The following is a 16,595-nucleotide window of genomic DNA, read 5'->3' on the forward strand; positions in this document are numbered from 1 at the left end:
TATCTGTTCCTATCCATAAAAAGCTTGTGAAAAGAAGCCTTTCTGGTGGGAAAAGAATTTGAATAGAAAACATAGACATATGTATATCAGGCCAAGGCTTAAAAGATGTATATTTTATGTGAGGACACACTACAAGAAGGTTTCACTATATTACTTTTTTTCCAAGTCAGTCTTCCAGGCCAGTCTTGGATTATATGTGAAAAGTAAGAACTCTATTCTGTAACAGGTGCTGGCAAGAACCTCCACTAAAAGCTTATGGGAGTTCTGCCTGTAAAGCCTTGGCATCTGAGAGAATTCTCTTATAAGAATGCATTAATTATGCATCAGATTTTTCTCACTAGAAAAACAATACAAGGCTGTGACTACTTAACAATATTCCCAGTCACTATTTTGCTAACACCATCCATTGGTGAGGACATCTTTGGCGACCTTGTGCTGTATAGAAAGTATTTGTCAGCCTTCATTTCAACACTGTGAACGTGCATTGTCTTCAGCACCTACCAATAGAGACATTGCTCTGCCATCTGTCTATCTTAATCAAAGCATATACTTGAAAGTTATGTGGAGTCGATGACTTTATACTAATGTATTCACATTCCAAAGATAGATTCTTCATCTACAACATGGTAAATATTTACAAGATTTTACTGGAGTTAGGAATATAGTCTATGAGTATCAGGTAGTGATTAATACTGGCTTTAAGTCTATATTATTGACTCTTGCTGGAAAGCATTATGTGTGGCACACAGTAGGTGCTAAATAAATGCCATTTTTGTTTTCTTACATAAATCACCGCATATCTGTATGACTACAGTTTCAAAGGATAATAATGTAATTATTTGAACATAAACTTACCTACCTTCATGTTAACAAGCAGAAACTCTTTCTCTGATCAAGCTCAGTTTTTTAGCCTATTAATTCTAGAGGTTAAAATATACTTTTTAACTGACATTTGCATGAGGATACACTTAATTTTTTTCTTATTCTAATAAATCTATTATTGATAAGAATTTTATTTAAAGCCAAAGGGTAATTTGGATTTAAAGCATTTATCAAGTTAAGCAATGAGATACAACGTTAGACAGTAGTGAATGTTAGAAAAATCTCTCTGAAAATGATTGTGAGCCTGTATAAATTTGAAGATGTGTGTATCCGTATCTAGGTTTGTAGCTATACTATGGATTGAATGTTACTAGCTTATATCTGTACATACATTTTTAGATTTAAATATGCTTTTCATATATCAATAAATGTATCTTTAATAAAACATCATCAGGGTAATGTAGCTACCTGCCAATATACACATGCACGCGGGCGAACACACACACACACACACACACACACACCAGCACCGACCCAGGCAATCTGCCAAAGTGTGGTTGCTGTGAAAAAGGTTTTGCTTTAGGGCAATAGCAAACAAGCTCACCACCCCGCTGCCCTGTCCACTCCTCACCACATGGTTCCTTGCTGTATTCTTCACTTCCCCTCCTACAGTGAGGGAACGTTTCTTCAGACTCTTTTTATTGCCAATACATTTTTACTTTGTATGATGAAATGAAACAAGGGACTGGTTTCATTAGAAGGAGAGGTAAACAGAGCATTAATTAAATTTGCTGATGATACTAAATTGGGAGGAACTGTGGACATCTGTGAAGACAAAAGAATCATACAAATAGACTTAAGGAGTTTAGAAATACAAGCAGGAAATAATAAAATGAGATTCAGCCTTAAATAACGCAAGCCAATACATTTGGGAAAAGATAATCAGAAACATGGCTATTCAGTGGATGGTAGATGCCTGGAAAGTGGTGATGGTGAATGAGACCTGGGGGTGATAATGGGAAAAATTATACACAAACTTATAGGGAAGTAGTTACAATGCCTAGAGGTTTCTATAGAAAAGAACATTCTTTTTTGAACCAGAAAGATGATGATTCTACTCTGATGACACCAGGAGGTCTCCAAAACATCAAATTTGGCTTTAGTTAGTTGAGTCCCTCAGGTTTATGAAACAATTTAATACCATTTGTCGAGAGAACTATTTTCTCCCTATTAAGGATGAGGAAGTATGCTTTGTCCAAAATCTGTAATGAACACCACTCACTGCTCCATATCTGTCCTGTCCCATACTATTGAAGCTATTGCTAATATGGTATTTGCATGCATGAGGTCTTATACCGTGTCGCAAAGGGGAAAAAAACCAAGGCACCTTACTTTCACTTTTAAGGTAGTTACTATACCTTCTGGATAATGTTACTTCACATTATGCCTAAAGAACCACTTAATATTATCTTTTCTAGCAGATCAATGAATATTCAGTATACAGGATTTGATTCTCCAAGGATGAATTCATTGATGAATTGATGAGAAGAATATCCATATATCTATCCATTTAGTCATCCATCAAGAATTGAGCCTCTACCATATGCCAGCTCGGAGGTGCTAGGCACCGAGGAGACCAATAAACCGGACACAATCCCTAGAATCAGGGGTTGTACTCTGGATGGGGCAACCAGCCATCACAGTCCCACGCAACAGCAAAGCTGTCACGGGAATGCTGGAGGGATGCCCTCATAATGCCCAAGAGACCATGAAAGGTGGCTGATGACATCAATCAGAGAATATTCCTTGGAGGAAGGGACTCTTGTGCTGTGTACAATAGGATAAGTATAAATTTAGCAGGTAGGTGGGTAGGGAGAGAGTCTTTGCATATGGACAGCACATACTAGTAGAAGGAATATAAGCTTTTATAAAACTTCGTGTAGTTTGTATTCTGGAGCATAAAAAGCAGCTTATGAGGATGTGAAGCTGGGCAGTAGACAAAGTTCATACGATTAACCTTTTTAATGGGAACAATTAGTGTGGAATTTTATTTATCCTTATGGGGAAGAAGAACCAAGGGAGGGTTCTATGAAGAAATAACACAATCCCATTTATACGTAAGAGGGATAATTTGGCAGCATTGAGGATGGTGGCCTGGGCAGAAATAAGAACAAAGGCACTGCTATCAATTAGGAGGTTTACTTCAAAATAAATTATGGAGGCCCAATTAAGACCATGGAGGGTGAAAGGAAGAATAAGAGTCAAGAGATGGTAAGAAAGTAGAGATCATTAGACTTGGTGCATGGTGTAGTGTCTAACAAGACTGAAGAATCTAAGATATCCAACATATTTTTTAGAGCAGTGGGGAAAATAGGTCATGATGCTACTGACTGAAATAAGGAATAAAGGAGGAATAACGGGTTTTTAGGGAATGTGATAAGTTCAGTTTGTAAGTTTGAGCTTGCAATGCCAGAGGGAAATTCAAGAAGGGTTGTTTCTAGACCTCAGGTTTGAGTGTAAGAAAGAGCTATATAGTCATTCCCATATAGGGCTTTATGTGACTGAAGGAATCACTGAAGCTTTAGACATGATTGACATTACACTGAGAGTGAGTAGCATAAAATATCAGAGTCAACAATTAAATCCAGAGGAAATGCATGTTTCTTATGCTGTCAAACTCTAGGCCAAACACATGGATTTTGATAATATGCTATGCAATTTCTAATTCATGCCAACTAACTGCTTGCCTTCAAAATGAAATTAAAGAAAGCTCTCTATAGTAATTACAATACTGTCTGTTAGGCATCTTCTTCCCTGTGGGGAGACTAAAGAGTTAAGCTAGCCCAGACTGTCAAAAATGCAAAACATAAGAAGAGCATCATTTTTAAAGCAAGAAAGATAATAGTTCCATTTTAATGATACTGGTTTATTCAAAGTTGTAATAGAGCTTTTGATAGCATCAGCAAAGCTTAACATTTTTTTTTTTTGCTGTGAAGTACATCTGTAGAAGATGAAATCAATATCCAATAACAAAATCATGTCAGAAGTTAGAATATTGGTATCCTGTCTTCATTAGCTTCATATTGATAAGTCTATATAGTTTACCATATATTTCTTATTTGAAATTCCTTGAAAGACTCTTCCCACTAAAAAGATATCATTAAAATAAAAATTTCCTGAGGTATACATAGAAAATAAGCACTGAATCAAGAAGGTGAGATATTCACATGGAAGTAAACTAACACAGAACCGCTCCAGCCTGGTATTCAAAGTCTGAATAAAAGATGTGGTGCTCAACTTTCCGTGTGGTTATGGGACCCAAGCCTATGCCTGACTAGTCTCAGGCATGTCACTTACAAGTCATAGTTGCCATTCAATTACTTTATTAAGAACAGCAGGCTACTGGTGTTGAAACAATGCCTAATAGGATATGACTTCCTCTGATGAAAATGAATAGAGAACTGATACTCTTTTAGTGGCTGAATGGTGAACTTAAATGTAGTATCCAAAAGTTGATGAGCATAAGATCCATAAGGAAACATAACTTCATATGTTTAGCATAGCCGGGTATAGATGGGAAAGAATGATATTTACGACAATAGAATATACTGTCATCAGGACTGGTTTAAATGTTTAAAAAGCAGATTTTCAAACCACATTATTCTCTACACATCATGCAGCTGCCTTCAACCAACAGCACTTGGTCATTGATCTTTTCAGTTTCAACCATATGCAGATGTGGCAGTGGTGTGCAACACTCCAATGATGTAAGCAATGCTGAATATAATTTATCCATTTAGTCATCATTTACTAAGAATCCATTGTCTGTCACTGTTAGGAAATAAAATTAAATCCATGGCCCCGAAATAAAAAAAAATACACAATATACTGAAGGTATTATTTTAAATATTTTTCTTCTACCCTAAATTTTAGGACATTCATATTTCCTTGAAAAGAGTGTGATTTCACCTTTTGAGGCTACAGTCTACTATAACCTCAAGAACTCTGCCAGCAGCATCAGTTCAGAGCTATTTTGGTCTTACACAGTTAATTTTTCTTCTAAAACTATCTTACCCTTGATTTTTTTTGTTTGATTTTCTTTTCTGACCTGAAAATAGGAAGTGGCTTGCAAAGTATAAAATTTGACAAAAAGGGATAAAACTAGCAAGAGAGATTATTTTGACCCCAACAAAAACATTCCTAACTCCACAGCCTGTCAGGCTATAAAATAAACTCGCACAGATTTTAGAATCACCAAGATAGGAATCTTTAAAGGATAGTAAATTACTCTAAAATATCCTACAGAGGAAATATGCCATGTCCAATGATATAGACCAATGCAAACACTTCTCCTGAAATGTGCATGTCTTGTTTACTATACATATGTAGATTAATGATTGATGCTTAAGTTGGACACACTTCATTTGAAAGTGTAAAAATTCCGTGGAAAGGGCACTTTTTCTCTAGATGTTTTAAAAGGGAACCTTATTCATTAGAAAACCCACAAAATAGTATAATGAAAATATAATGTATAGATTCTTGTTCAACCAATAAATAACAGATTATTTCACAAAATTGAGTCACACTGCTGTGAAAGTTTTGATAATTTTTTAAAAGAAATATATTTCCTTCTTAAAAATAATATATATTTTTTTATTGATTTCAGAGAGGAAGGGAGAGGGAGAGATAGAAACAATGATGAGAGATAATCATTGATCAACTTCCTCCTGCATGCCCCACACTGGGGATCAAACCCGTTACCAGGGCTTATACCCTGACTGGGAATCAAACCTGTGATCTCCTGGTTCATAGGTCAGTGTTCAACCACTAAGCCACAATGGCCAGGCTTGATAATTTTTTTTAAACCAATTGGTCCACATTTTGTGATAAGAATTTTTAAAATTCTGCTTAAAAGCTATAAGTCCATTTTGGAATCTCAAAGTACCAAATATCTGAAAATCTTTAACTGTATTTGTGATTATTATTATTATTATTATTCTTTGTTCTCTTTTACCCAAAACCTGAAAGCTTTCCAAATGCACGTAAATTTCTTCCAAATTTTGTAAATGCTTGCTTCCAGGATAAAATATCCTGTTCATTTTGAGCCAATATTATTTTTATGGCTGAACTATTAACTTCTGGCTATAGGGGCTTATAACAAAAAAGCTCCTGAACCCAGAACTCCTATAATGTAGATGACACCATGATATGCTATTTTAGAGTACTACACCTAGGCCTGTTGAGGTATTGCAACATTTAAATTCTCTGTCTATAATAATAAAAGGGTAATATGCAAATTGACCAAACTGCCCAACAGCAGAACAACCATCCGGTCCAGGACTAAGCCAGGGCTGCCAGGGCCAAGGGAGCCGGGGCTGCAAAGGCCAACTCTTGCACGAATTTCATGCACTGAGACACTAGTCTATAATAATGAAAGGGTAATATGCTAATTAGACCTGACGTCCTTCTGGATGAAGCCAGGGCTGGAGTGAAGCCAGGCCAGGTCCCAGGTGCCTGTGGGTAGCCAGAGGGAAGCCAGCCCGGGTCCCAGGTGTCAGTGGGAGACTGGAGGGAAGCCAACCAGGATCCCGGGTGCCAGAGGGAAGCCAGTGCCGGCAGCCGGGGGAAGGAAGGCCTACTCTTGCACGAATTTCGTGCATTGGGCCTCTAGTTTATAATAAGAGGCTAATTGCCTAGGGAAGCAATTTTCCACTGGTGTGTGTCAAGAATTTTTAAAATATGCAAAACCTGACTATTCTGTCAGGGGCACTGACCTCTTTTCGTTTAGATTGTCAAATTAAAAAAATGAAAACAGCCCACACAACAATAGCCATTCAGTGTGAGTAAATCAAAATTATACAGATTTTTTATTGTCAGGTTGGCAAAAAATGTAATATAATATATTTTTGGGTGTACCATGGAATTTTAGTAACTAGTTTATCTGTGTCATGAGATGAAAAAAGGTTAAAAATAACTGGCCGAGGGTATTAACTTTGGCACTGTTTCCTTCCAATTGACTCCAAGGAAAAAGTATGTTAAGAACCTAAATTTTAGGATAGAGGTGGGAGTGGGGTTGGAGGGTGGAAATTTGACTCAGGCTTTATCTGGGAAGAGACATTATTTATTCTGATGCATTCTGGACTTGAGAGTGTGGGAATATCCGCCGAGTGATTTGACCAGAGCCACATTGCTGGATACATTAGATAGCCTTTCCGGTTGTTGAACTGCACATTTATTCCTACATTAACTTCTGTAATGTTTAAGCTCTCTGTTTGATAATAAGACTGTTGTGTATTGCTCAATGTAGATAAACTCCAATAAATGTCACTAATAAGTACAGTGAATTAATTACTAACCAGGTCTACACACAGAATTTGTGAACATTCGATGTAAGCTTGCTGTTCATGGCAAGATTTAACTAGGAGGCATTTTCTTCAACAAGAATAAATTTCTCTGGAACATAGAAACAGGATTAGGTAACTATGGAGAGATGGTAACTGGTTCAATACTCTGCCTTCCCTTCATTACAGACCTCACAAGTGCTCCCTTTTATCTACATTTGTTTTCTTAATTGCAAAGCCCAGCTTTTTTCTCTCTCTCCACCTTGTCATCTCTGATTTCTTTTAGTTGTCTTTTTCTTTTTTCTCTTTTATACTCTTGCTGGCTGTTTCCTGTTTACTCTCTTCTGATTTTGTCTTCCCCTCTAGCCCTGAATGTGGCTTTCTTACAGACACAGCGGCCCCAGCATGACTACCCCAAAGAGCCAATTCCAAGTTGGACCCGGCACAACACTATCACTGTCAGGAAGGTGGTTGCCATTGGGTTGCATTAAAACAAAACCAAATAAAACACCAAAACACGAAACCGGACTTAATTTTAACCCAGAAGTAACAACAAAGAAAAGTTCTCTGCAAACTTTCATATGATCCTTTGCCGATCATCTCTATTGTAAATGCATGTGGGTGCCTAACTTTAGGCATGAAAAGCAAGCATTTGGAGAAAAAAAGCAGCAACACAGGTCACTGCCCTCAGAAACATTTTTGTTCAGTCCACAAATATTCTCTGGGGAAAAAGAAAAAGTGCTTATCACGAACTCTTGATTTTTTTTTCTTTTTTTGGAGCATGTAATTTTTATCAGTTTGTTTTGTTTCTGTTACTTTTTTTCTCCCCACTAACTGCTTATAAAACTAGCAAGCAGAAATCTCTCTGGAACAAGATAGAATCATAAAAAGTTTTCAAGAATCTCGTCACAAACTAAACAGTACAAATTGCACATTCTTCACGAAAGTATCAGCCTTTAGTGCGTGCCTGGATCCAACTATAATAGATTATCCCAAAGTGGGAAAGAATGAACAGTACAAAATTAGCAGAACTGCGAGCAGAGCTTGTCTAGTGAAGGCAATCCGATCTGCACTTTAGGGGCCTGAATTCTCAGGCAATGGGAAAAGATTATGTGAAGTTTTACTTTGCAAGTGAACAATTGGTAGTATCTCAAGAGGCAGATTGGTGCATTGAATTGCATATGAGGAAAATTATATTAACAAGTATACTGCTTGGTATATCTCTTGCATAACAGCTATACTACAATCATGCCTGTTATTTATGTATTAATACATTCATGTGCATGCCTTACCTAGTATACAAATGGAACTCTCTCTCTCTCTCTCTCTCTCTCTCTCTCTCTCTATATATATATATATATATATATATATATATATATATGTGTGTGTGTGTATATATATATATATATATATATATATATATATATATATAGTCAATGCCTATGTGATTTCATATGCTGAATTTTTTGAGTCAGATCAGTGTTGGTGTGTAACTCTGCCTTCTTACAATATTAACATATTATTTCCAAATTATTATTCACATAGAGAAATAGATTTTGTTTCTCATGTCATGGCTGGTTAATGTGACATTCTCTCAAACTTTATGTAACAGCAGGGGAATTACCAAAAAGAAACAGTTAAGGTATAATAATAATTTCAGCCATTTTTTTCCAAGATGCTATAATCTGCCCAAAGATAACTAATTGTTCAAAGTAAACATTCCACTCCAACCACAAAAGGAATCCATTACACAAACATATAATTCACAGTCATTTTTAGTGGGTTGTAAACAGTTTGGAATGAGCATAAAATGGGACAAAAATCAAAGTGAGCGTTTTGAAATGAAAAAGTGTTTGCTACGAAAGGTCAGTCCCTCTGCTTGGCAAACTATGCAGAAAAGCCTGGGAACATGCTGATCACACAAGCAACGAGGGGATTTTAAAGCCAACGGCCTCCTTGTTTCTTTAAACAGACAGCGGAACCTATAACTGGATCCTGTCAAACAAACGACAGCAAAAAAATAGAACAGCTGCTAAGAAGTCAAGTTGAGAGAGAAAGTTTTCGAGGCCAAGGACCTTCTCAGGAGTAGACTAAAGGCCTTCCTTAAATCTTTAAGCAAGGTTATGGATCCCGGGGTGGCTTCCAGGCACCGAGTCAAATATGTAAGTTTGTGTATCATTCTTGTCACAGTGTTTGTGTTCCAGAAAAAAGAGAGGACAAACTTGTTGATTAGCATCTGCTGAGGCATTCTGCAAAGTAGCTTATAGCTGGAATCATCAAATTTGAAACCTTGGTGTCATTTACCTTTTATCATGGTTAAAAAATAACATAAAATATACCATCATAACCATTTTTAAGTGTGCAGTTCAGAAGTGTTGATTACATGCACATTGTTGTGCAACAGATCTCTCTAGGTATGATTTTAATGTTAAATCGTTGGAGGGCATATTAACCAGAACTGGGAATCATGAGGGAAGAATGAGTTGTTAAAACATATTTAAAAAGATGAATGCCAATCGAAATAAAATTAAATGATTTTAAAAAAACAATCCTATTACCTTACCCCAAAAATGTATTGGATACATAAAAATGCATTTAGGGTAGAAATATGCTCATTCATTCAGTTCACTCCATTAGTATATACAAGAAGTTTTCTACAATGGCTGGTGTTGTTAGGTAGAGAAAAGGACTGGCTTGCCATTTAAGGAAAGTCTTCTTGAGTAGCTCACACCAAGTGACTTCTTTGCATTGTCACAGTGTGTGAAGAAAATAACCTGGGAAATCAAGCCAGGTTAAACTTCTCCTGGTTTCAACAGGAGGCTAAAACCAGACAAGTACGTGTTTATTTTTCAGCGTTTCTAATGTCATTTAAATAAAAATTGTATATATAGAGCCTGGCTCAGTAGCTGAGCTTCGACCTATGAACCAGGAGGTCACGGTTTGATTCCTGGTCAGGGTACACACCGGGGTTGCAGGCTTGAGCCCCAGTGGGGGGCATGAAGGAGGCAGCCCATTGATCAGTGTTTCTCTCTCATCATTGATGTTGCTATTTCTCCCTCCCCTTTTCCCTCAAAAATCAATAAAAATGTATTGCAAGAAAATTGTATATATTGAATGTGTATAACATGATGATTTGATATGATTACCACATTCAAGGTAATTAACATATTTATTTACCCAGTCCCATTGTGTGTGTGTGTGTGTGTGTGTGTGTGTGTGTGATGAGAGCATCTGAAATCTACTCCCTTGGCATATTTCCAGTATTCAATACAATATTAACTACAGTCATCATAGACATTAGATATCTAGATTTTTTTATCCTACATAAATTAAACTTTATATCCTTTGACCAACACCTCTCCCCATTTCCCCCACTCACTCTTAAGTCATTTTAAAGCTAACTTACCCTACATTAAAAAAAATAATTGTAATGGTCATTCTCTCTTCTTATATCTGTTCTTTTCTTTCACAGCAGTTATTGCTGTTTTTGCTTTTTGTGTACCTTTTTATTTAAAGTATATCTCCTCTAAATTCTCAGCTGCTAGAAGACAGTAGCGATTTTCAACCAATGTGCTGCGAGAATTTTAAAACATAAAATACCTGACTATTTAGTCGGGAGCAGTGACCTCTTTTCTCTTACAGTGTCAAGTAAAAAAAAAAATGGAAACAGCCAACACAACAGTAGTCAAATGGTGTGAATACATCAAAATTATACCGATTTTTTTTGTGTCAGATGAGCAAAAAATATATTTTTTGGTGTGCCGAAGAATTTTAGTAATTAGTTTTTGTTTGCCATGAGATGGAAAAGGTTGAAAATCTCTGGTATAGAGAATAGCACATAGAAGATCCTAAATAGCTACTTGCACAAATGCAACAGACACGTTAGTGCCTGTTACGTCACTCAACCAATATTTATTGAGTGCTTACAGTGTGTCACATACAAAGTATGGCTCTTCCTAAATAATGGACCTTCACAAAGAGGTGTCAGTCATTATATGCTTTGATAAAAAGAACTATGGATTACACCAGTTTTAGACTACATACTTTGGCCCTGACTGGTGTTGCTCAGTTGGTTGGAACATTGTCCCATACACCAAAAGGTGGCGGGTTCGATTCCCAGTCAGAGTACATACCCTCGATGTTTCTCTCTCTCTCTCTCTCAAATCAATAATAACAAGAACTGCTAGACTATATACTTTGCTTAGTTCACATCTCCTAGTCCAGTGGTAGGCAAACTGCGGCCCCTTGAGTGTGGCTATTCCACAAAATACCACATGCAGGTGCGCACGTTCTGTGTGATTGAAACTACATGGCTACACTCAAGGGGCCAAAGAGCCACATGTGGCTCGCGAGCTGCAGTTTGCTGACCACTATCCTAGTCCCTTTCCTCTAAGAGATACAAGAGACCTTATTTTTAAGTAAGCCTATTTCTATACACTGTTGAGGTCATCATAAACTATACAAAGTATCTATAAAACAGTGCAAAATGGACTTCATGGACTTCTCACTGTTTAGATCTACATTCCATCTGTATATCAAAATGCCTCCCTCTATATGCTTGCTCCCCAGACCTCAAAAGGGGGTCATATGATCTCATACTTTTGGTCAGTTTACCATATGTATTGAGCATTAACTGACGACCAATAATTCAATATTTTCACAGAAATTTCATTGGAAGAAGAAACATAAATTGAGTTTTTCCTTGGCAAATTATGATATCTCACTTACATAGTGTGCAACTGCAAAGGCAAAGCAAGGGAGAAGAACCACGTGGGAGAGCTTTAAAGACTAGCACGCTCCTTTCCAGTTTGTCCTCTAAGTTTTGTGTATATTTTCTAGGCTGAGCAGACAATGTCAGAAACCACAGAAGGGACTTTAATCCAGTTCTAATCGCTGGTGAGGGAAAAAAAATGCTCTGGTGGTTTAGAGGAATGTCAAAAACTAAATCAAGATAAGGAAACACACTAAATAAGTTATTCGCTAAATTGGTTTACATTCGGCTCACTAATAGATTTTCTTCTAGGCATGTCCAAGAGATGCAAAATTTAAAATGTAACTAATACCACCTTACCAGGGATGCATCTTGTGCCAAGCACTGGGTAGAATTTCCCTAAGGAAACTACAGAAGCATGAGCAGTTTGGTTCTGCCCCAGTGCAAGTAACTAACTGAATGAATGAATGAATGAATGGGTGGGTAAATGGATAAATCAATGAATAAATGGTTAGAAAACCATTTAAAAATACATCTACAGTTTATTGATGATTTTTTAAAAAATATATTTTATTGATTTTTTTACAGAGAGGAAGGGAGAGAGATAGAGAGTTAGAAACATCGATGAGAGAGAAACATCGATCAGCTGCCTTCTGCACACCGCCTACTGGGTATGTGCCTGCAACCAAGGTACGTGCCCTTGACCGGAATGGAACCTGGGACCTTTGAGTCCGCAGGCAGATGCTCTATCCACTGAGCCAAACCGGTTAGGGCTTATTGATGATTTTTTTTAAGGTGAAGAAATAATCTTAAAGAAAAAAGATGGAAAGGAAAGAATATTTTTTATAACAACCCTTGTGCTACTGTAATGAGTATTGAGGCCACTTCCCTAAGACTGTGAGAGTAAACACAATTTTCATGAAATGTGCCTTTCCCATCACTGGTCCATAAGTGTTTCCCGTGACTCTGCAGTTGAGTATCTTGGCTGAGAGAGGACCTGGCCATTAGAAAGAGGGCTCTAGATGTGCTGAGCCCCAGCCGTGCCGAGAGACTTGGCACCTTCCATGCTACTTGCTAATACCAGCCCCAGCATAAAATGTCATCAGAAGCCTGCATAAACATTGGACTTAGCTTCACATAAATTATTTCTGTCCTAAGGTGCTGGATGCCAGAATTTAGTAAAAACAGCACTTTGAGTAAATAGAATTGGCATATAAATGTGAGAATATTAATCCAACAAAATGATCGTAGAAAAATATTATCAAAAGTACACACTTGTAAATCTTGCAATGATGTGAGAGGTTGATCCCGTGCCTCTGAGTTTTTATTGAATATTTCCATAGAGTTCCTTTAAACTGATGCTGCCAAGGTGCTTTGAATGATCAGCTTCTTTGTGGAATTGTGGTCTTTGAGTTTCATTAAAACGCTTAGGAATTATTTTAATAATCATATGTGTGGTTAGTGCCTATTCAGTACTGGATCTACAAATTCATTTTAAGAGTAAACACCAAGGCAATGAAATATAATGCCAGATATGATTGCTCCTGTCAGCAAAAACAATGTCTTATTTTATTAAAAACTCCAACAAAATGGCATGAACAAATGATACAGTGTCTATCTGCAGATATTTCCCACTCTACAGTATTATGGTATCTGCACACCACAAGGCTGTACCTAGCAGAATTGTCATCTTGCCTGGGTTATGCGCATAAACAGAGGTACCGAGCCCTTTTTCATATGTGCACGCATCTTATTAGGTACAGGTTCCCCCAAAGCCCCATTTGGATTTCTGCTCTAATATAACAGTGCTCACACCGTCAGTACTGAGTATTTATAAGTGAATGAAGATTTCCTGAAAATGATTATTTAGCTATTGGCAATAATAACATTATAACATTTTCAGTGATCCATTTTGGCTTTAAGTACTTATTAAATAATATTTATTCCTCAAATATGTACTTGCAAAATTAAATGAGATTGCAACATGCAATAAAAACGCATTTCTCTCTCAACTCGAATTGACTCCATTCCTCACAGATATCTCTCCTCGTGTTCATTCTGCTTTTTACTGTTTTCTACTCTCACTCTGAACTCTCTGCTGTTCTCTCTGATGTGTTGATATGCTTTCCCCGAAGCCACACTCTTTATCCACTTTCCCTACCCACTCGTCCCCTTCTTGTTATTCTCCATTCCCTACTGACATGGGAATAATAGGATCCCAAGGCTGTCCTTACACTATAATTAAAGTATGAATTTCCAGGAGTTGGAAATTGCAGACCATTTTTATTATGCTTCTATAATAAAGCCAGGTAACACTGAGAGAATTAAAATAGCTTTGTCCTAGCAGATAACTTGGTAAAGATTTTTTCTCCTTGGTTCTATTGTTTGAAGAGATTGGGAGCTGAAAATGGGAATAGATTCACCAATTCTTTTTTCTGAAAACACCTCTATCTTTTACGTGATATATATCCCCCCAGATCCTGGGGATATGTTGTAAACTCGTAACAGATGGTGATGAAGCTTCATATTTTTATATAATACATTTTTTTTGAGATTCTGCATCTACTGTATGTATCTTCCAGGGAAAATGACCTTGAAGGAATGAAGTCATAGTCTGAAGGAAAAACACCTCACAGATCGACTCGCATAGCAATGATGAGTCAATTGGATTTTGTTTTGTTCCCCTCGGTGAGATGGAATAATATCAGATGAAAAACAGAATGTTGAAATATGAGGATCAAAGGTCATCTTAACATTGGAGGTGCGTCTGTTAATTGTTCTAGGAAAACCGGTTAGCTGCATTCTGACTGAACCAGAAACACATGGGAGATGGAATAGCACTGTTTGCAAGTAGAAATGCTATTTGCTTCACTTGGGTAATGTTGGGGCCTTACCAAAAATTGTTCTGGCACAACGTCTACCAGCATGAATGTTAGGAGGGTTCTAACACTCGCAGTGCTGATATTTTATGAATGTTTTATCACTGGCTTGAAAACAAGAAGTTTGCAATTGAATCAACAACATGTCAGACAGACAAAATATTAAAAAAAAAAAAGAACATTAGTGAGAATTACTGATGTCCCTATTGTAAAAACAAACTGAAATTAGTAAGAAACGTGATCCTCTTAACTGATTAACAAAAGTCAGGTTTTAACTGTACAGCTTCCCAGGCAAATCAAGTGGCACTGTGAACTTGAGCATTGGTTGTGTCGTGTGCAGGAAAGGGGAGACATGGCTGCATATGCAGTTACCCACCTCTTTTTTCGACAGCTTCAATGCATTGCTTTACGAATCGCGGAACTGTGGAATTTTCACGTTCACACACTTTGTGCAGATGAGAGCCAAAAATTTGATCTGCAAAAGAAACAAAGATGAGCTTCATTAAAATCCAAGCTTGTGTTGTTCTTTAATTTGATTCTGTTTCCTTATCCACTGCATGATGGAATCTGCATCTTGCATAGGAATCAATTTTTTGCTTTAATTCCGGAGTGTCTATTGCAGGCATGCAAAGACCATAACTCTGTCCCTTATAGAACAGGACCCCAGGTCCAGAGAAAGAAAACCAACAATGATTAAGTAGGGGTGCCTGAATGAATTATAGTCTCTCTGGGCTTAACTTTGTTGTCTATAAAATAATGAAAGAGAATTAAGTAAACTTCTACAAAATAATGAATCTTAATGAACTGATGTCTTGAGTGTTTTAGAAGAATTTTTCAATGATCATCAAAATTATGATTTTGTCAGTATACTTAGAAAATTCATTCTGTGGCTCACTGATATTTGACGAGGCAAGTGCCAGGAGACTTAACTTGGAAGTAAATTTCTAAACATTTCTTCTGCCTCAAATGCCCTTCCTCTAATCTAAGTATCCCATTTTCTTTTGGGCTCAGCCCAGAGAGCACTTTCTCCACAAACTCTATCCTTCTCATCTCAGCTTTGTGTCTCCAGTAGCATAGGTTCTCTGGAATACCAGTTCCTTGGGATATTAATAGGTGATGTGGGGGAAAGGGCTGTGGTCAAAATGGTTTAGCAACATCGGGTTAAACAAAGTTAACCAGTTTCTTTTATATATATTTGTTTTAGAGCTTGCGATGTGCCAAGGCCTCCTGGGAATCTCCATGAGGGGCCTGAAGAATCACTATTTCCCACACTTATTCGGGTAATTTCAAAAGGAATCTCTCGAGACTAATGTTTCCGAGAACACGCTGGACGAAATCCTAGCCTAGCCCTCTCATTTAGAACATGATTTATGCCACCTTGCATTGTGTATTTACATTTATAATATATGAAATACATTTTCTCAGAGTAGACCCTGAGCGCCTGCATCATCCATGTATTCTTAGAGTCACCAGTGCTTTGCACGGATTCTGGCCCACAGAATTCAACTATAGAACTTGAAATTGTGGTCAAATATACATAACATAAAATGTACCATTCTAACCATTTTTAAGCGTACAGGGCATTAAGTGCATGTATTTTGTTGTGCAACCGATACCACAAATCCATTTGCAAACTTTAAAAAATAGCATAAATGTTTATTACTGATAGAAACAAATATTTAGTAGCTTCAAGTAGTTGCTCAGAATGAAATCTAATTCCCTATCCCAACTTACAAGGCAGCTCAAGACCAGGCCTTCCACCCACTAATTGGTTTCATTTGCTACCCCTCTCCCCTGCATCACTTGCCTAGAGCCCTCTGCCCACACTGCTGATGCTTGTCC

At 37.2% G+C, this 16,595-nt stretch overlaps 1 protein-coding gene across 1 annotated transcript in view; it reads right to left on the reverse strand.

The window, feature by feature from the left end:
• ARHGAP15 (Rho GTPase activating protein 15) overlaps positions 1 to 16,595 on the reverse strand; it is a 666,367-nt gene that overhangs the window by 226,978 nt on the left and 422,794 nt on the right. The window contains exon 10 of the mRNA XM_036320866.1: positions 15,130 to 15,228. Within this exon, the coding sequence (XP_036176759.1) occupies positions 15,130 to 15,228 (99 nt within the window). The remainder of the gene's footprint in view (positions 1 to 15,129; positions 15,229 to 16,595) is intronic.

Source organism: Myotis myotis, unplaced genomic scaffold, assembly GCF_014108235.1.
Source record: "Myotis myotis isolate mMyoMyo1 unplaced genomic scaffold, mMyoMyo1.p scaffold_m19_p_8, whole genome shotgun sequence".
Lineage (NCBI taxonomy): Eukaryota > Metazoa > Chordata > Mammalia > Chiroptera > Vespertilionidae > Myotis > Myotis myotis.